Source organism: Ovis canadensis, chromosome 2 (assembly GCF_042477335.2).
Source record: "Ovis canadensis isolate MfBH-ARS-UI-01 breed Bighorn chromosome 2, ARS-UI_OviCan_v2, whole genome shotgun sequence".
NCBI lineage: Eukaryota > Metazoa > Chordata > Mammalia > Artiodactyla > Bovidae > Ovis > Ovis canadensis.
In genome coordinates, this window is record NC_091246.1 from 195,547,406 (window position 1) to 195,567,214 (window position 19,809).

General features: G+C 39.1%; 1 protein-coding gene across 2 annotated transcripts in view; it reads left to right on the forward strand.

The window, feature by feature from the left end:
• CNTNAP5 (contactin associated protein family member 5) overlaps positions 1-19,809 on the forward strand; it is a 1,084,456-nt gene that overhangs the window by 656,702 nt on the left and 407,945 nt on the right. For both annotated transcript variants that reach the window (XM_069579468.1, XM_069579469.1), the window contains exon 11: positions 2,945-3,051. In XM_069579468.1, coding sequence (XP_069435569.1) covers positions 2,945-3,051 — 107 coding nt within the window. The remainder of the gene's footprint in view (positions 1-2,944; positions 3,052-19,809) is intronic.

Genomic DNA, 19,809 nt, shown 5'->3' on the forward strand with positions numbered 1-19,809 from the left:
GTAGGAGATGTGGGTTTGATCCCTGGGTGGGAAAGATCCCCGGGAGAAGGAAATGGCAACCAACTCCAGTATTCTTGCCTGGAAAATTCCATGGACAGAGGAGTCTGATGAGCTATAGTCCGTGGGGTTGCAAAGAGTGAGGCATGACTGAGCATACACATCTGCACACACTCACACACACACACACGAAACACAAAGTCTGTGTGAGGCTTTTTACATATGTTCAAAGTAACCAGGTTGTTCTTAGTTTTCCATAAGATCTCTCTCTCTACGTACGCAGGATAGCCTGGCAATCTTGAGTTTTGAAAATATTTAAAGTGTAAAATTACAAGGAAAAATGTGTTTCTATTTCTGTTGGTATTTATAGGATGTGGTTTTATAAAAAGTTAAGGTTGTTGTTGGAAATGTGAAAGTCCCAACTTAAGGAAGCCTGACTAAAATCGGGGTTTTCCTAGAAAGATCTTGGGTTGTCTCACAGAATCAAAGCTAGATTAAAGCAGCCAGGCCCTCGGAAAGGTCAGGGATTTGGCCTAATCTTTGAAACAGCAGGGATATACTAATGACCATTGTCCGGATGCTCTCCTCTCTTTTCTTCTGCATTCTGAAACGCAGCATTTTTTCTCTCTCTTTCTTTCACTGCAGATAAGCTTTCTTCTCATGGCTGAAAACATGGCCAGTGAGAACTTCTGAGTTTTTTCCTTTTAGCTTCAATCATCAAAAAAGGGGCTGATCTAAACTTTCTTGGTGCCAAAACAAGAACTATAGGATAAATATCTACTGACCTGGCTTTGCTCAGCTTTCCATCTTTAAAGCAATTAACTTTTTGTTGGCAGAGGGAGAGGAACAGTAATACCATTATTTGTCATTCACAGAAGCTGACTCTATGTGTGAGTGTGTGTGTGTGTGTGTATGTGTGTGTGATTAGGGGAGTGGAGTAGGATGGGCTGGGTTGGAGCAGCTGTAGAGATGTCATGTAAGAATTTGAGCTTTTTCGAAGGGACGGATCTAGAGAAAATCACCCTGCAGAGCAGCATTGTTCAGAAATGAGGAGGCTCTGGGATGCAAAAGAAACTTTGTGGAGGCAGGGAGGCCTTCTCAGGCCCTCCATCAGGGCACAACCAGACGCAGAGGCTCTTGCTTGGATTTTGTTCATAAAAACATTGATGCTTCAAGTTTAAATTCCCCACAGCACAAGGTTAGTGGAGTTGGGGGCAGAAACATGTGCCAGTCTTGAGTAACAAGACTGTCTTTTCTTTTCCAGCTACCTGGGTATATGGGACCCAGAGGGAGGGGTGAGTTTGGAGTAGGCAAGGGCCCGTTTTTTTTGGTTTATTTGTTGATTGGTTGGATTTTGTGATCATGTTCTAGAGCAAAATTATTGCATCCCATTCCCTCCCATTTTTTCCTTGTTTCCAAGCCATGGCTGGATACTATGGAGTTATCAATAAGCTTTTCCCAAACATAAGCCCTATTGGCACAATTGTGTGTCTCCTGTAGTGAGCAGAAAATTTCTAATAATATGTCTGAACATAGTCAGTGATATTAGTTTTTGGGCTTTGAAATAATCATTGCTGGAAATTTTTGTACTTACATAGGACATTTAGGGTAAGTCATCTTAATTTTTCTTGCCCCACATTCTTAGACGCTCCATAATGAGTCCTTCTGTTGTATTATACCATTTCTGTAATTTCATTATTTGTGTCCTGTCCCTGGTGAAATTCGTGAGACTTTACTCTTCCCATAAAGATTGTTTTCAAACATTTCAGCATTTATCATGGCTTTTACTTTTAATTTTGTTTATTACGCATGTTGAAAACGTGTTGGTTATTTTTTAATAGCAACAGTGGCTGCAGTGTAGAGAATTTAAAATATACATGTAAGAGTTGAAGAGAATTACCTACAGACAACATGTACAAATGGCTGAGCTGAGTCTTTGTCCAGAAGGAATGAATGTTGCCTTCACTCCCATTAACCAAATGGCACTTAACATTTATCCTTCTAGTTATTTTTTCAATATAAAGTCTATGTTTTATTTCACTGTGGCTGTGCTTCATATCTTGAATTTTTACTTAATTTAGTCCCAGTCTGTTATAATCCTTCTGCTAATTTCATTTGTAGTGACTTTTTGATAGCCTGTTAATATTAATTATGACAACTTTCCTAAGAAATCTTATGTAGGAAAAGTACAGGGATACATCATAACATCATTGTGAGTAATGACAATTAGAACATATAGTTTTTATAGTTTTAAATACATCCTTAAGAAAGAGCCATCTGAGTGTGATTGCTGGGTCAAATTACATGAATGTTTCAGAAAGCTTTTAAAGTGTATAGTGAAAATATTTTTCAAAATGATCATACTATTTTCAATACAAGTAGTTAAGGCCTCATTTTAAGGGTGTTATTGGCTCTTTTAATAATTATAGAGTTTCCTTGTATGTTAACTGAACATGTAGCATCTATTCAAATTTTATGAGTATTTTAAAATAGATTTATATCTGTCACCCAAAAGAGAAGCAGGAGGATTATGACCTCAATTATCTGCCCCTTTTCCCTTACCTTTAAAAATGTAAAACCTTTCCAAAATACAAAATTGCAATCTTTGTCCATTTTATTCTATGGCAAATGACAAACCTTACAATTCTGACTATTTCAAATTAACTTTAAGTCAATGAAAATGTGCCCCGATGTTGAAATGCTTCATTTAATTGCCTAAATCAGCTCTGAGCCTTCCTTCGGCTAGTAGAACCAGGCCCCGTAAAGGACCCCACCTCTGTGGTGAAATTGTTGTCTTATGTTCACATAGTCAAGTCTCACTTAGGTATAGTAGTATAGCCGACTGACTCTCACCATTAACTCATTTAGTTGGTTGTAAGACATCCCCCACCCCCTTACTTCAGTTGATTTGGTTTATCTAATTTGACTTTGCTCCATCTCTCACTAGGTGCTTGCCAAACTATTGCGAGCACGGAGGAAGCTGCTCCCAGTCCTGGACGACCTTCTACTGTAACTGCACTGACACAGGTTACGCAGGTGCCACCTGCCATAACTGTGAGTAAACTTATGAGTCCCCACAGATTCTGCTGCAAAACTCCCAGACTCCTCATTCTAGGGCAAAAATCCAGGAATGCCAGGGATAGTGTCAGAATATTAATATATTCAACATAGGGTGGGCACTTTTTATTCATTCATTCATTCATTGTGTGTTTCCTGAGAGGCTACTCCATGCCAAGCACTGGGGAGAGCATGGAGGATGCACTGGTACCAAGCCATGTCATTCTGGAGCTCAGGGTTTACCATGAAGACAGACAGAAAGTGAAAGTGGGATAATTGTTGAGCCAGAGACAAGGTGCTGTAGGCATATAAAGTGAGCTATGAAGTCAACCGCATTGTCTAAATGGGCTAAATTAGGCTGTGCGATAAGAAATCTGTATCTCAGTGGCCTAAGTAATAAGCAGCTGAGTCATGCCTATGTTACCTGCATAGCACAGGTCTACAGGGGACCAACTCTTCCAAAGGCATTCTCCTTCTGGGAGGTTGAAAGAGACTTCATCATCTGGAATACTGCCATGGCAGGAAGAAGGAAGCCCAAGAAAACATGTGCTTTTAAAAGCTTTTACCTGGGACTTCCCTGGAAGTTTAGTGATTAAGACTCCATGGTTTCACTGAAGGGGTGCTGGTTTGATCTCTGGGATTATGATCTTACATCTACATGATGTGGCCAAAGATTTAAAAAAAAAAAAAAAAGCTTCTAACTGGGAGTGCCAAACATTACTTCTACTCATATTCCATTGGCCAAGCAAAGTCATGAGGGTACCTAATGTCAAGAGGGAAAAAGGTCTCATCTTACCATGGGATCTGAGGCAATAGAACTCACAGATTGCTGGTAAGTACTGACACTATCTGCATGCCCATGATAGGGAGGCTTCAGATGGAAGGTTTGAGCTGATCCTGTAGTAGAGATGCGGTAGACAAGGAAAAGAGAAAGGAAACTTAATCTGCAGTTATTTGGAGATAGCTGGAGAATACTGACAGTAAGTAGTAAGAAAGGAAGCAGAAACTGGGGAGACTGGAGCACACAAAGAATAAGGATTGAGGAGGAAAAAGTAAAGGAAGTACATGAGTCCTGATTCCCATAATTTTATATTCTTGTCAGGGTTATGATAAAAAAACACATGTTGAAATAGAGAAGGTTTGACATTTGGAGGATTGTTTGTAAGCTGTATGACATGAACTGAAATTTAATTGACAAAGATATGATTGGAAGGGGAATTCCCTGGTGGCCCAGTGGCAAAGAATCTGCCTGCCAGTGAAGAAGATACAGGAATTGCAGATTTGATCCCTGGGTCAGAAAGAAGAGGAAATGGCAACCCTCTCTGTATTCTTGTGGGGAAAATTCCATGGACAGTTGGACATGATGGAGTATGCATGCATGACTGGAAAGTGCTGGCTGCAGTTGTAGGAGACTTCACAGAAAATATGTACTTAGAAACTGAGTTAGAAGGTAGAAGCATAGAAGAAGGGCCTTCTAGGAAGAAGGGCATTCTAATGTAAGAGCCAAGCCAAGGCTGAATCTATTCTCCGGACTACAGGGGGACTGTCCCTCAGGGCCTGATCTCACTAGGGTTTCTTAAGTCTCTGCTTTTCCTGGGATGGCACACAGAATGCAGAAAAAGAAAGGTAATTGCCAGCTGGGTTTGGTCCAGGATGAACTGGTCCAGGATGAACAGCATTGGTGCTCTCATTTAAGACCCCTGAGTCATTCTGTAGCCTCTTTTATACCTTGGAATTGAATATTCACCAATGATGGTCATAGAGGAGTTTAAGAAAATCAGAGAAGAAGTAGCCCAATGGGCATAATGGGATGATGTTTTTGTTATGCCTGTGGAAGAGAAAAACACTGCCTGGATTTATAATGATATAACTTTCTTAAAACTTTCTATTTAGGTATTTGGAATAGTGAACCCTGTACTGACAGAGGTTAGATTTAAATTTGACCAAGCTCTTGCACTTGAATGAGAAGATAATTTTGACACCCCAGAGCTCAGTTTTCTCATAGATCCTATAAAGGAAAGCTAACTAAATTGCTTCTCAGCATTTTGGTTAAGATCAAGTGTAGTACAGAGGCTTCCCTGGTGACTCAGTAGTTAAGAATCTGCCTGCCAATGCAGGAGATGCAAGAGACGTGGGTTTGATCCCTGGGTCAGCAAGTTCCCCCGGAGTAGGAAATGGCACCCTACAGAGAAGCCTGGTGAGCTACAGTCCATGGGGTCGCAAAGAGACGTGACAGAGTGTGAACCAAGATGTTGGAGACCATTTTCAGGCTAAATTTGCAAGATTTTATTTAAGATTCTCAATAAATATCAAATCTATAAATGTTGAGTCTGGTTCCAGAAATGTATCCCTGAAGAAAAGACTGTAATTGTACAGATACGTACACAGCTAGGACACATAAAAGACTGTCCAGTTTGTACTGAAGTGCTGCTGTAAGAAACTCAGAGGCAACCGAATGGCCGTCAAGTTAATAGTGAGATGAGATAAGCTTGAAGATTTAAGTCAAAACTATCCAAATATCTGCCAAGTCACTGGATAAGATTCCTAAGATTTTTAAAGGTTATTCTGTTCACTTTCAGTAATATTTTGTTAAGTCCATCTCTACAGATATTCTCCTCCTTTAAATTTATCCATCTATCAGGCTAAAAATAGATTTCCAACTTTATGAAAGTAGTGTGAACTTGAAAGTCTATAGAAGTGAAGTTCTGATTTTCAAAGGAACACTGTCAAAGTTGATGAGCAGGAAATTGAACATATCAAGCCTTAAAAATACCATTCCTTATTTTATTTTATTTTTTTAATTTTATTTTTACTTTACAATACTGTATTGGTTTTGCCATACATTGACATGAATCTACCACGGGTGTATACAACCTCCCAATCCTGAATCCCCCTCCCACCTCCCACACCATATCATTTCTCTGGATCATCCCCATGCACCAGCCCCAAGCATCCTGTATCCTGTATCGAATATAGGCTGGTGATTTGTTTCTTACATGATAGTATACATGTTTCAATGCCATTCTCACAAATCATCCCACCCTCTCCCTCAGAGTCCAAAAGTCCATTCTATGCATCTGTGTCTCTTTTGCTGTCTCGCATACAGGGTCATCATTACCATCTTTCTAAATTCCGTATATATGTGTCAGTATACTGTATTGGTGTTTTTTCTTTCTGGCTTACTTCACTCTGTATAATCGGCTCGAGTTTCATCCATCTCATTAGAACTGACTCAAATGTATTCTTTTTAATGGCTGAGTAATACTCCATTGTGTATATGTACCACAGCTTTCTTATCCATTCATCTGCTGATGGACATCTAGGTTGTTTTCTTAAAAAATTGCAAATAGAACTGCCTTATGACCCAGCAATCCCACTTCTGGGCATACACACCGAGGAAACCAGAATTGAAAGAGACACATGTAACCCAGTATTCATCGCAGCACTGTTTATAATAGCCAGGACATGGAAACAACATTCCTTATTTTAAATACCTTCCAATCTTCCTTTCTGTAACATTGCTCAATGTCTGTACCATTGGTGGCAATGCTATTAAACCCATTCTTCCCCTCTGGGCACCCAGCCAAGGGCAAATCAGACATGCCTGGGTGGCTGTGAGGTTTGGCACACATACCTTGGATGTCTGTGCAATTGAAGAATTTTCCTTCTCTGACTAATCCCTCTTCCTCCTCCAACTGGGTGAGAAGCACTGTTTTGAATCAGATTTGAGTTGACTGAGTAAATCAAGCCATGCTTTTCTGTCTTCATAAAGCATGTGCTCTGAATGAGGGTCATCGTAAACGAGAGCTGATAAAATACAGAAGACAGTAAAAGCAAAACAAACAACTTCACAACCCTGCTCATGCGGAAATGGTAATGTCCTTGCTCAACAGGGGTTTATTTTCTTGAAACAGTCATGCATAATCAGAACATTTTTGAAATGTTCTGAAATGTGATGAAAGACCTTCACATTTTTAAAACATTTCTGATGATACTAAAAACGTATTTGCTTGACTACTGGTCTTTTGTCTTTTCACTCTCTTCAGGATTAGTTTGGTTTCCTCATTCTTGGTGCATCCTAGTAAATGTGAACCAATAGGGCTGTTGAGCTATTTCAAATCCTGAAAGATGATGCTGTGAAAGTGCTACACTCAGTATGCGAGCAAATTTGGAAAACTCAGCAGTGGCCACAGAACTGGAAAAGGTCAGTTTTCATTCCAATCCCAAAGAAAGGCAATGCCAAAGAATGCTCAAACTACCGCACAATTGCACTCATCTCACATGCTAGTAAAGTAATGCTCAAAATTCTCCAAGCCAGTCTTCAGCAATACATGAATTGTGAACTTCCTGATGTTCAAGCTGCTTTTAGAAAAGGCAGAGGAACCAGAAATCAAATTGCCAACATCCTCTGGATCATGGAAAAAGCAAGAGAGTTCCAGAAAAACATCTATTTCTGCTTTATTGACTATGCCAAAGCCTTTGACTGTGTGGATCACAATAAACTGTGGAAAATTCTGAAAGAGATGGGAATATCAGACCACCTGACCTGCCTCTTGAGAAATCTGTATGCAGGTTAGGAAGCAACAGTTAGAACTGGACATGGAACAACAGACTGGTTCCAAATAGGAAAAGGAGTACATCAAGGCTATATATTGTCACCTTGCTTATTTAACTTCTATGCAGAGTACATTATGAGAAATGCTGGACTGAAAGAAACACAAGCTGGACAAGATTGCCAGGAGAAATATCAATAACCTCAGATATGCAGCTGACACCACCCTTATGGCAGAAAGTGAAGAGGAACGAAAAAGCCTCTTGATGAAAGTGAAAGAGGAGAGTGAAAAAGTTGGCTTAAAGCTCAATATTCAGAAAACGAAGATCATGGCATCCGGTCCCATCACCTCATGGGAAATAGATGGGGAAACAGTGGAAACAGTGGCAGACTACTTTTTTGGGCTACAAAATCACTGCAGATGGTGATCGCAGCCATGAAATTAAAAGACGCTTACTCCTTGGAAGAAAAGTTATGACCAACCTAGATAACATGTTCAAAAGCAGAGACATTACTTTGCCGACTAAGGTCCGTCTAGTCAAGGCTGTGGTTTTTCCTGTGGTCATGTATGGATGTGAGAGTTGGACTCTGAAGAAGGCTGAGTGCTGAAGAATTGATGCTTTTGAACTGTGGTTTTGGAGAAGACTCTTGAGTCCCTTGGACTGCAAGGAGATCAAACCAATCCATTCTGAAGGAGATCAGCCCTGGCATTTCTTTGGAAGGAATGATGCTAAAGCTGAAACTCCAGTACTTTGGCCACCACATGTAAAGAGTTGACTCATTGGAAAAGACTGATGCTGGGAGGGATTGGGGGCAGGAGAAGAAGGGGATGACCGAGGATGAGATGGCTGGATGGCATCACTGACTAGATAGACGTGAGTCTGAGTAAACTCCGGGAGTTGGTGATGGACAGGGAGACCTGGCGTGCTGCGATTCATGGGGTCGCAAAGAGTCAGACACAACTGAGCGACTGAACTGAACTGAGGGCTTACTTAGGACAGAGAGAATTTGCTTCTTTCTGTCTAGCTTTGTGGCTAACAGAGGGGTCTGGCTTAGTGGAGGGCATGATGAACTCTCAGGAATGATACAATAGAAATTCTCAAAGTCTTTAAGCATAGTAGATACAGTATTACAAGTAGATATGTCATGATTCCATTTCAATTTTCTTTCCTCTTCATCTGATGAAACATAAAGAACTTGGGCATGCACGTTTTGTGACTTTCAAACACACTTTGTTCAAAACATCTTACTTAAGAAAGAGTTGATAAGTAAAGGACATGTCTTTCCCATCTGTGGCAGGGTCCCCATAGGAGGAGGAAATGTGAGATCAACATTTGTCCAATAAGCTGGCATTAGACATTATTATCTCTGTAAGTTGTTTTGGCTAGTAGTTTTATCTCCAGAGCTGCATACTATTCACCAGAAGGATGATTGGAGGTGACATAGTATTTTCAGTCCTGATTTTTAAAAATTTATATTTTATTGAAGGATAATTGCTTTAGAGAATTTTATTTTCTGTCAAGCATGAATAAGCCATAGGTATACATATATCCCCTCTCTTTTGAACCTCCCTGCCATCTCCCTCCCCATCCCACCCCTCTAGGGTTGATACAGAGCCCCTGTTTGAGTTTCCTAAGCCATACAGCAAATTCCCGTTGGCTCTCTATTTTACATACGGTAATGTAGTTTCCATGTAACTCTTTCCCTAGACTCATCCTCTCCTCCCCTCTCTCCATGTCCATAAGTCTATTCTCTATGTCTGGTTCTCCACCGGTGCACTATAAAAGAGTTCTTCAGTACCCTTCTTCTAGGTTCCATATATATGTGTTAGATTACAATATTTATCTTTCTCTTTCTGACTCACTTCACTCTGTGTAATGGGTTCTAGGTTCATCCACCTCATCAGAACTGACTCAAATGCATTCAGTCCAGATTAAGTCTTGGCAACCCACCCACTGATCAGATCGTCCAGTCACCAGAGACAGTTACCATGGTTATTGGTTTTCTAAAATGTCCAAGTTTAGAAGGTTGTGTAATTGAAGCCAAATTACTGAGTACTCAATGCATTAATATAGGTCTATCATGATGTATTATGAATATAAGTTAAGATTAAAATGAAATTTGGTTATGGGTGTTTAATACATAGATCAATCTACAATGTAACAATAAAGGGAGATGGATATTATTATTCTCTTCACTATATAGATGAGCACACTGAAGCCCAAAAGTGTTGCTCAAGGTAACATAACTATTTACAGCAAATGAAGGAGCTGGGATTGGAATGGAGTGAATCTGTAAGATAAATCCTATATCTTATTTCTTTTCTCAAACAATAAGACATTTTGGAAAACCTCTTTATATGAACTTAGTGATGGGACATTCAGGATGTCCTTCATATTGCTTGACACCCAGTAGAATATCATGATACCAAACAGAAAATTCAATTCTAGAAGACTTAGAGGTGAGAACAGTTTTGTGTTCTAGAATAATAATGAAATCATTCTGGAAGGAAATAGGATAAGTTAGCACTTGAAAGATGGCTCAAATTCAACTAAATACAAGAATGAGGGAGGCCTATTGAAAACATTGGCAAGAGCCAAGATGTGATGGTAGAATATATATAAACTGTGATTTGGGACAATGCATTTATTTGCTGGCTCAAGAAAGGGAAAATAAATAGTTCTTTTCATTCATTGCTAAAGACCAAATGGTGTTCCTATAAAGCACTTTCCCCTAGGGGAAATCTGAGATCCCTTTATTACCAAAGCTTTTCACATGTTATTGCAGTATCTATAAATACCACTTTAATGACTATATAATAAATAGCCTATTTAATGACTTTGTTTTAATTCAACCATTTTAATGATTTTTTGGGGTGGGCGATGATTAGCCCTGTATTGTTTCCAAATATTTATTATTATAACCAACCCTACAGTGGGCTTCTTTGTGCCTAAATAAATTTTAACCTCACATTTTTTTTTTTGTTTTGTTTGTTTTCTTGAACTGGCATAGGAATGGCATTCTTGAGTCAAAGATGATGAATCATTTTAAAGGTCTTTATTCATATTTCAACCTGTTTTCCTAAAATCTTGCTACAGTTTATACGCTGATCCCTATTTTTTGAGATATCTTATTTCATTTTCTAAACCAGAATTGTTTACTATATGTTATAAAACCATTTTGCCTGTGTTTTTACTAAAATATTTGTATACTGAAATGGAAATTATTATTGACCCTCATGATGAATCCTAGATGGAAGAAAAAAAGGGTTTTTAGGTGAATTACAACATGAATAAGATTGTCCCCACAGAATTGTATTTAACCATTCCACAATAGGAGAAGGAAATGGCAACCCACTCCAGTGTTCTTGCCTGGAAAATCCCATGGACAGAGGAGCCTGGTGGGCTGCAGTCCATGGGGTCGCTAAGAGTCGGACACAACTGAACGACTTCACTTTTATGCATTGGAGAAGGAAATGGCAACCCACTTCAGTGTTCTTGCCTGGAGAATCTCAGGGACGGGGGAGCCTAGTGGGCTGCCGTCTATGGGGTCACACAGAGTCGGACACGACTGAAGTGACTTAGCAGCAGTATTTTGGACACGACTGAAGCGACTTAGCAGCAGTGTTCAACAATAAGTACCTTTTGAAAACACATCTGATGTCAGTAACCACGCAATGGATAATTACTCTCATATTAAGCGGACTCAGTAAATGATCCAAGTACTTACTTCTCATCTTCCATATGTCACCTAGTGAGTGGGGCCATCGTTGATCTTCTCAGCACTGATCACGTTCACATGGCCCCTCTGCAAGGTCTCTTCACCCTTTCTCAGCCTTTGCTAATCCTGTTTCACAGCGTAGCTTCTCTGACATCTTAACAATACCTCTAGTGTTCACTTTTCAGCTTGGCAAGAGGATGTCAGCTTTCTTGCTCTCCCAAGCTTTATGTAGAGCCTCTCCCTTTGGGCAGTCAATAGCCAGGTATTGATTGGGAGCATAATAAGTCATCTGGCTATCAGCCTCTAAGGTAGTCATTACAGAGGGATAACACTTTAGCTGTTTTAGCAGTAGGTAAATGGTCCTCTCTCTACATGATATTTCATAGTTGAAACAAAAGGTTGGAAGAGGGTAGGGAATTCTGCTAATAGGAGTTTTACTTACAAGCAGGACTCATATCTCTTAGCCCAGATTAACTCATATTCTAGTATTCTCACGTTTTTTGTTTTTTTTGTTTTTTTCCTAAGAAGATCTAAAGAAAATTCATCTCCATGCTTAACTCTGAATGCCCACAGCAAGTGTTCCAAGATGTAACTAGGATGCTTGGGGCTGATGCATCCTAGATGACCCAGAGAGATGTCATGGGGAGGGAGGTGGGAGGGGGGTTCATATTTGGGAATGCATGTACACTTGTGGTGTATTCACGTCAATGTATGGCAAAACCAATACAGTATTGTAAAGTAAAATAAAGTAAAAATAAAAATTTAATTTAAGAAAAGGTATGTAACATAGAAGAAAAAGAAAAAGAAAACAAAAACAAAAACAGTAATGAATCATCAAATCCACATCCTGCTTCACTTTATAACACTAACCACCACCTTCAGTGTCACAATTTTTATTCATATTAACTCCTCTGCAGTGATGATAAACTGCTTTAGGGAAGAACTGTGTCTTGCTTATATTATACTAACCATATCCAAGGAATTTGTGATATAAAGGGCATATTATGTAATTACTGAGACAGACAGTTAAACAGAAAAAAAGATAATTTGGTGTGACATTAAGTGGAAACTCCATAAGAATAGGGTAGTGACTGAATCTACTCTATGTCGCCAATCTTTTGTAAATCTTTGACACATCGTACTATACACACAGTATGATGCTATACACACAGGTAGATAAATCAGATACGTGCACACCGTAATGGGGAGTTACTAGGGTGAGGGTACTGTCCCTTTCTGGGGGAGGTGAGAAAGTTTTCACAATAATTGACACTTGAGCAGAAGCTTGAGAGATGAGAAAGAAAAAGGACATGTTGAAGAGAGAGAGATACGTGAAAGTTCATGCAGCAGAGAGGATGATGAGATGCTTAGCGCAGCTGGAATCTAGGGGGAAATGGAGGGAGAGGCAGGATTTGCAGACAGAAGAGAAGATAGGTGATTCATTGAAAAGGAGCTTGTTTCTCTGTTGAGCACCTTGAAGCCAGCCATGGTATTTTGGTTATGTTTACATACTGAGAATTAACTTGCTAATAATTATTTTGTCGTTGTTGTTTTACTTATCAGTTTCTTTTGGGGATTTTAACTGTGATGGTATTGTAGAGCATGCACTGAAGTTGGAAGACAACTTCAGGCCGGGTGTCAAGGTACAAGGCGGGTATGTGTTGGGTGCAAGGGAGAAATACAATGCTATTTGCAAATGTGTGAGCAGCAAATAATGAGAGTAAGAACAAGCTGGAAAGAAGGGACCTTACTTGAAAGAGATATATATATATATATATATATATATATATATATATATATATATATATATATATATATACTTGGATCAAACAGACTTGAAGACAAACTAAATAAAATACAGCAGAGAGGATGACTTTTAGCTTTGTAACTTGGAAGACTTCATGAATGAAGGATGCAGTGACTAAGTCCCCAGGTTGGTCTGTGCCTGACAGCCTTGCGTCAAATCCAGGCTCTGCAACTTACAAAATGTATAACCTAGGGCAAGTTATGTGAGCTTTGTGTGCTTTAATGTCCTCATTTGTGATACTTAGCTAAGACTAGCAGCCACCTCATGGAAGTATCATGAGGATTAGATAAAAGAATCCCTGTAAAGTATTTAGCCTGGTGCCTGGCAAATGCAACGTTTCGGATCATTTGAACAGAGAGAGGATGTGGAGACAGAGGAGAAGACTTTGCAGATGCCATCTTCAGTTCAGTTTGGGACATGATGTTTGCCTGAGGCGATACTCCCAGTGCAGTAGTACCTAGACATCCCAGAACCAGGTTGTCCAAGGGGAAGATCAGAATCACTGGGTATATAGTTGTTGAAACCTTTTGAGTAGATGAAGTCAATCAGATATTGGTCAATAAGTCTGGTACCTCCAATGTAAAACTTCACTTCCAAGACTTTTAAGGGTCTCAAGAAGACATACAACTGAGATACAATTAAAGAGGGAAGCGTGAGGAAAGAAAAGGGGAGAAATAAGAAAAACAATAAACTAAAAAGCAGAAGAGAAGTGTTCTGAGATTAGATTATAAACAGAAATATCGAAGTGATGTTCTCAAGATTACTTTTTCATCATGGTGAAGGGTCATAGCTGAATGACTGGATGGATTTTTAAGTAAGAAATTGGAGAAAACCACCATAAGTGAAAGAAAGACACTGCTTTTTTAAAATTTATTTTTAACTAATTAATTGTTTAGTGAACTATGGTTGATTTGCAATGTTGTGTTAGTTTTAGATATAAAGCAAAGTAATTCAGTTACACATGCACACACATGCACATATTCTTAATAAGATTCTTTATTCCATTATAGGTTATTATAAAATATTGAATATAGTTCATGTCTATGGCCATGCCACCCTGAATATGCCCAATCTCATCTGGAATATAGTTCACTGGGCCATACAGTAGAACCTTGCTGTTTACTTATATATAGTAGTGTGTGCATATTAATCCCAAACTCCTAATGTATTCCTTCTTCCTTACCCTTTGGCAACATTAAGTTTGTTTTTTATGTCTGTGAATCTGTTTCTGTTTTGTAAATTAGTTCATTTGTATCATTTTTTTTATATTCTACATACAAACAATACCATATGATATTTGTCTTTGGCTTACTTCACTTAGTATGGTAATCTCTAGGTCCATCCATGTTCCTGCAAATGGCATTATTTCATTCTTTTTTATGGCTGAGGATTATTCCATTGTATATATGTACTACATCTTCTTTGGGCTTCCCAGGTGGTGCCAATGGTAAAGAATCTGCCTACCAATGCAGGAGATGCCAGGGATGTGGATTCGATCCCTGGTTTGGGAAGATCCCCTGGAGAAGGAAATGGTATCCCACTCCAGTATTCTTGCCTTGGGAATCCTGTGGGCAGAGGACCTGGTGGTCTACAGTCCATGGGTTGCAAAAGAGTCAGACACGACTGTGCAACTGAATACACACAACATCTTCTTTACCCATTCACCTGTTGATGGACATTTAGGTTGTTTCTATGTCTTGGCTATTGTAAATAGTGCTGCTATGAACATAGGGGTGCATGCATCTTTTCAAGTTAGAGTTTTGTCCAGATATAAGCACAAGAGTGGTATTGCTGGATCATTTTTAGTATAGCTGGACAACTCTATTTTTCATTTTTTTTGAAAACCTCCATATTGTTTTGCATAGTGGCTGCACCAATTTACAGTCCCACCAACTTTGTTGGAGTATTCTTTTTTCAAGAGAATTTGTTGCTTGTTAACTGTCTAAGTGTTGTCAGGATTCAGGTGATTCAAAGTCATTATATGCCATTGGAATGATTTTCCTCTCCTTCAGGAGGAAGGACTGATATCTTTGCATATGTTAATAAACAAGTAATTCAAGGAGGTGTGCAGTCATGTGCTTGAGTCTGATTGCAAGGTGCCTGTTAGTCTGTAAAAAGGGAGATCAGAAGATACTGAACTGATGTGGAAGGCTTGTTGGAGAATCGACCAGGCCTGAACACAAGGACTGGACTTGGTAGGCAGAGAAGTCTTAGGAGAATGTTTTTCAAGGGTGAGAACCAAAGGAATGATTTGAAATAAGGATAAGCATAGACAGTGTTTCAGTTTCACTCAAGGCACAGCCTAAGGGCAAGAGAAAGAACGTTCACTGAGCTTCTTTTAAGTGTAATGCACTGTACTGGGCAGTTTACACAGTTCACCTCACTCTCTGAGGCTCCTTCACATCCTTAGCCCTGACCTTGTCGGACTGTGACTTCTTCAAACAACAGGGTCTTCACGTGTTCTTATGCTTTCTTTGCTCCAGCAACTTTGTTACCTCCGGCATGAAGCCTACCCAGATCTTTCCTAGCTGCTGCTTCTCTTTGCCCCTTTAGTACCCACACACTCACACATAATTAATTCCACCATATCAAATATAAATATTTAGTTCCTGTTTTTCTTCCTAAACTGCCATTTTTTGTTTGTTTGTTTGTATCTGGTCCCTACTGGCTGAGAATCAATGAATGTAAACATTTTTAAAAATTATTGTGATAAAAGTAGCATAATATAAATTGTGCTATGTTAACCATATTTGACTGTACAGTACAGTGATGCTAAGTGCAGTAACATTGTTGTGCAACTCTCACTAATATCCATCTCTAGAATTAGTCACTTTCCTAAACTGAAACTGTATACACATTAAATATGAACTCCCCATCCCCCCTCCCTACCCCTCTGGCCCCTGGTATCTACCAACGTATTTTCTGACTCTATGAATTTGACTGTTCTGTGTACCTCATATAAGTGGAATCAAATAGCATTTGTCTGTACCTACAGGATATCAGAATACAGTTTTAAGGTTAGCTTAATATATGTCCTACAAACAGGTTGAACCTTCTTTCTTTCTCCTGTGCTATACAGTAGTTTCTCATTGGTTATCTATTTCATACATGGTAGTGTATATATGTGAGCCCCAATATCCCAATTCATCCCACCCCCTTCTCTCCCCTTGATGTGCACCCATTTGTTTCTACCTCTGTGTCTCTGTTTCCACTTTGCAAAAAGGGTCATCTGTAGAAGGCAATGGCACCCCACTCCAGTACTCTTGCCTGGAGAATCTCATGGAAGGAGGAGCCTGGTAGGCTGCAGTCCATGGGGTCGCTAAGAGTCAGACGCGGCTAAGCGACTTCACTTTCCATTTTCACTTTCATGCACTGGAGAAGGAAATGGCAACCCACTCCAGTATTCTTGCCTGGAGAATCCCAGGGACAGAGGACCCTGGTGGGCAACTGTCTATGGGGTCGCACAGAGTCGGCCACGACTGAAACGATTTAGCATTATACTAATGCTTAAAGCCACAAAGCTGGTGGAAGTGGGATTGAACTCAGTTTTAAATGGTTCAAAAGCATTTCTTTATCACATTCAAACATCTCTAAGTGGAAGAAACGGGCTTCCTAGTTGGTGCTAGTGACAAAGAGCCCACCTGCCAATACAGGAGACATAAAAGACATGGGTTCAATCCCTGGGTCAGAAAGATCCTCTGGAGAAGGTCGTGGCAACCCACTCCAGTATTCTTGCCTGGAGAATCCCATGGACAGAGGACCTTGGTCCACAGGATCACAAAGAGTCAGACACAACTGAAACAACTTAGCATGCACAGTGGAATAAAGATCATGCTTAAATATTTTATGGAACATGGTAGGATTATAAACAAACGGATACAAAGACTTCTGCTTAAACAGTAGGAGGAACGAAGGCTGCATATTCACCTCGGATCGATTCTCTTCCTTTTGAACACATCATTAACGATTTAAGTTTCCCACAGTCATTTCCTCCATGGTGAGTTGTTTTATTTGGTCTTTCCTTCCTCTTTCTCTCCATCTTTCCCTCCACCTCCCCTTCCCCTCATCAACTAAAGCTGCAGTAAAGCTAATTTCAAATACTTACATCGGTTTGACAATGTGCAAAACAATGTAATCACAAGATTTACTTTATTCCAAATCCTTAGAAGCAACAAAAGATCCCCAAATATGAAAGTAGATAATTAACTAAGGATAATTTAATTGTTGATGTTGTCTTTCTTTGGAAACCATTGATATTTACTTTGAACACTGAATGGGAAAAATGTACATCTATTTCTAATGTATTTCAATCAAAAAAAGACTATTTGCCATAGAAATAGAAAGCCCTGGTATATCTCATGAGTTAGAAGTAATCTGGACTGGATACATACATATTAAACTTAATATATGAAGACATGTTTTCCATCTGTGCCTCAGCTATGGAGCTAGACAGATCTATGTTATATTTATAGCTTTCTAGTCTTGGACAAGTTATTTACCACTTTTCAGTCTCAGTTGCTTGATCTTTAAAACAATAAAACCTTATTTAAACAGTTACTATATAGATTGGAAGCAAGAGATGAAAAATATCTTGCATAATATTTGGGATCTGGCATTGCCATGTTAAATGGCATCTATTATATGTGTAAAATTATGTTTGTGAAAGTTTTGGTATATTTTTCATGTAAGCATTTCAATAATTTGTGTTCCCATGCTACCAAATCATAAGGCTATAGAACACTTTACATTGTAGGTTACTAAACAAATATTAGAGTCTGGCACATGTGTTGCCATTGATGAAGTTATAATAGAGAGATAAATGTCATAGAAAGAAGCCCAGTCTAGGCTCAAAAGGCCTGAGTCAAATCTATCTGTCATGAATGACCTTAGGCAAATCACATATTTCTTGTAACCTATATTCTTCAGGAGTACAGTGTTGATTATCATAGATTATACATGGTCACTATGAAAGAAGTTTTGATTTGCTCCAGTTGTATGACTCAGAACAAGTGTGTTGATTTCCCATAGTGTGATGTCACACTTTACAATAGCTTGTTATCATGCTGTAAAGTTTCATTTTCTCACCTTTGCCATTTTCTGATATTCTAGCTCAGATTATATTTGCCCATCTCTTGACTATGGTTTAGGCAATACTGAGTACTCTTTCATGTTGTTACTTTTATAATCTTGAAAAGCGAAAAATGGAAACATAAGGGGTATGAAGGTCTCAGATATTTCAAGCTCTTGCCTAATTCCGTTGAAGCTTGTGGTTGAGTTGAACTGCTGTGATTATTATTTGGAATGAATCAACTAAAAGAATAATAAGAATAATGAACAATAAGGTAATGAGAGAAAGTGTGACTGCTTAATACAGTTTACCAATTCTATTTTAAATAATAGAGTGAGGTTGGACTTTGTAAATTGTCATGAAAGAAAGGATTTCTCAGTGTGCTCAGTTTGAATGTTGTGGATATATTTTGCATATGTAATTCAGAGATAAAATTTAGAAAATATCCCTTTATCCATTGAAATTCTGTAATGCAATAATACTATGACCTATGGCAAGTAATGTCACAGATTTGATCCCTCCTTGTGCCTTATAAACAGAGGAAAATAATAGACTCTGTCCCTTATTGCAACTGGAGTAAACTCATGAATCAATGGGCATGAAATCCCTTTGACAAGTATGATTCTAATCCTTCCTCACAGAGTCCTTCTTCCTATACATTTGCAGCATTTTGTTCCCATGACAACCTTGATGAGGACAAAGTAAGTATTCATAGTAAGGACCCAAGGGTAATTTAGGATGGAGAGCCCATGAATGTTCAATGATAAGATGAGTAGGACTCAAACCTGGATGTTCTTATTGTCTCTGACTTTGTCAGTGTGAGTATCCTTCAAAAGGTTCTCCAGTTATATCATGCTCCAGAAAACATGAATTATTAGTGAAATTCTAAGGTTGATTTAGCTTTTTTGCTACTTGGGCTTCCCTAGTGGCTCAGATAGTAAAGAATCTACCTACAATTAGGAGATCTGGTTTCTACCCCTGTGTGGGGAAAATCCCCTGGAGGAGGGCATGGTAGCTGACTCCAGTATTCTTGCCTGGAGAATTCCACCGACAGAGGAGCCTGGAAGGCTGCAGTCCATGGAGTTGCAAAGAGTCAGACATGACTGAGTGACTAACACTTTTTTTGGGTAACTTATTTTCTAAAAGAAATTCTGAGTCTATTACTGCTCAACTTCAAATCCTATTTATCCCCATTATCTCATTGAGAAAATCTCTGCTTCTCAGTTCAGTTGGAGAAGGAAATGGCAACCCACTCCAGTATTCTTGCCTGGAGAATCCCATGGACAAAGGAGCCTGGTGGGCTACAGTACATGGGGTTGCAAAGAGTCGGACACGACTGAGTGACTAACAAACACAGTTCAGTAAGTGTGACTGCTCATCACATGGCACCCTCCTAAACCCCAATATTTTCAGTTGCATTCCCATATGGGTCGTTAGTTGGTACTCACTGACTATTCATTCCTTAAATGCATTAGATTCTTTTTAATTTTTATTGAAGTATAGTTGTTTTACAATGCTGTGTTATTTTTTGCTATACAGCAAAATGAATCAGTTATACACGTACATACATCCCCTCTTTTTTTGAATTTCCTTCCCATCTAGGTTACC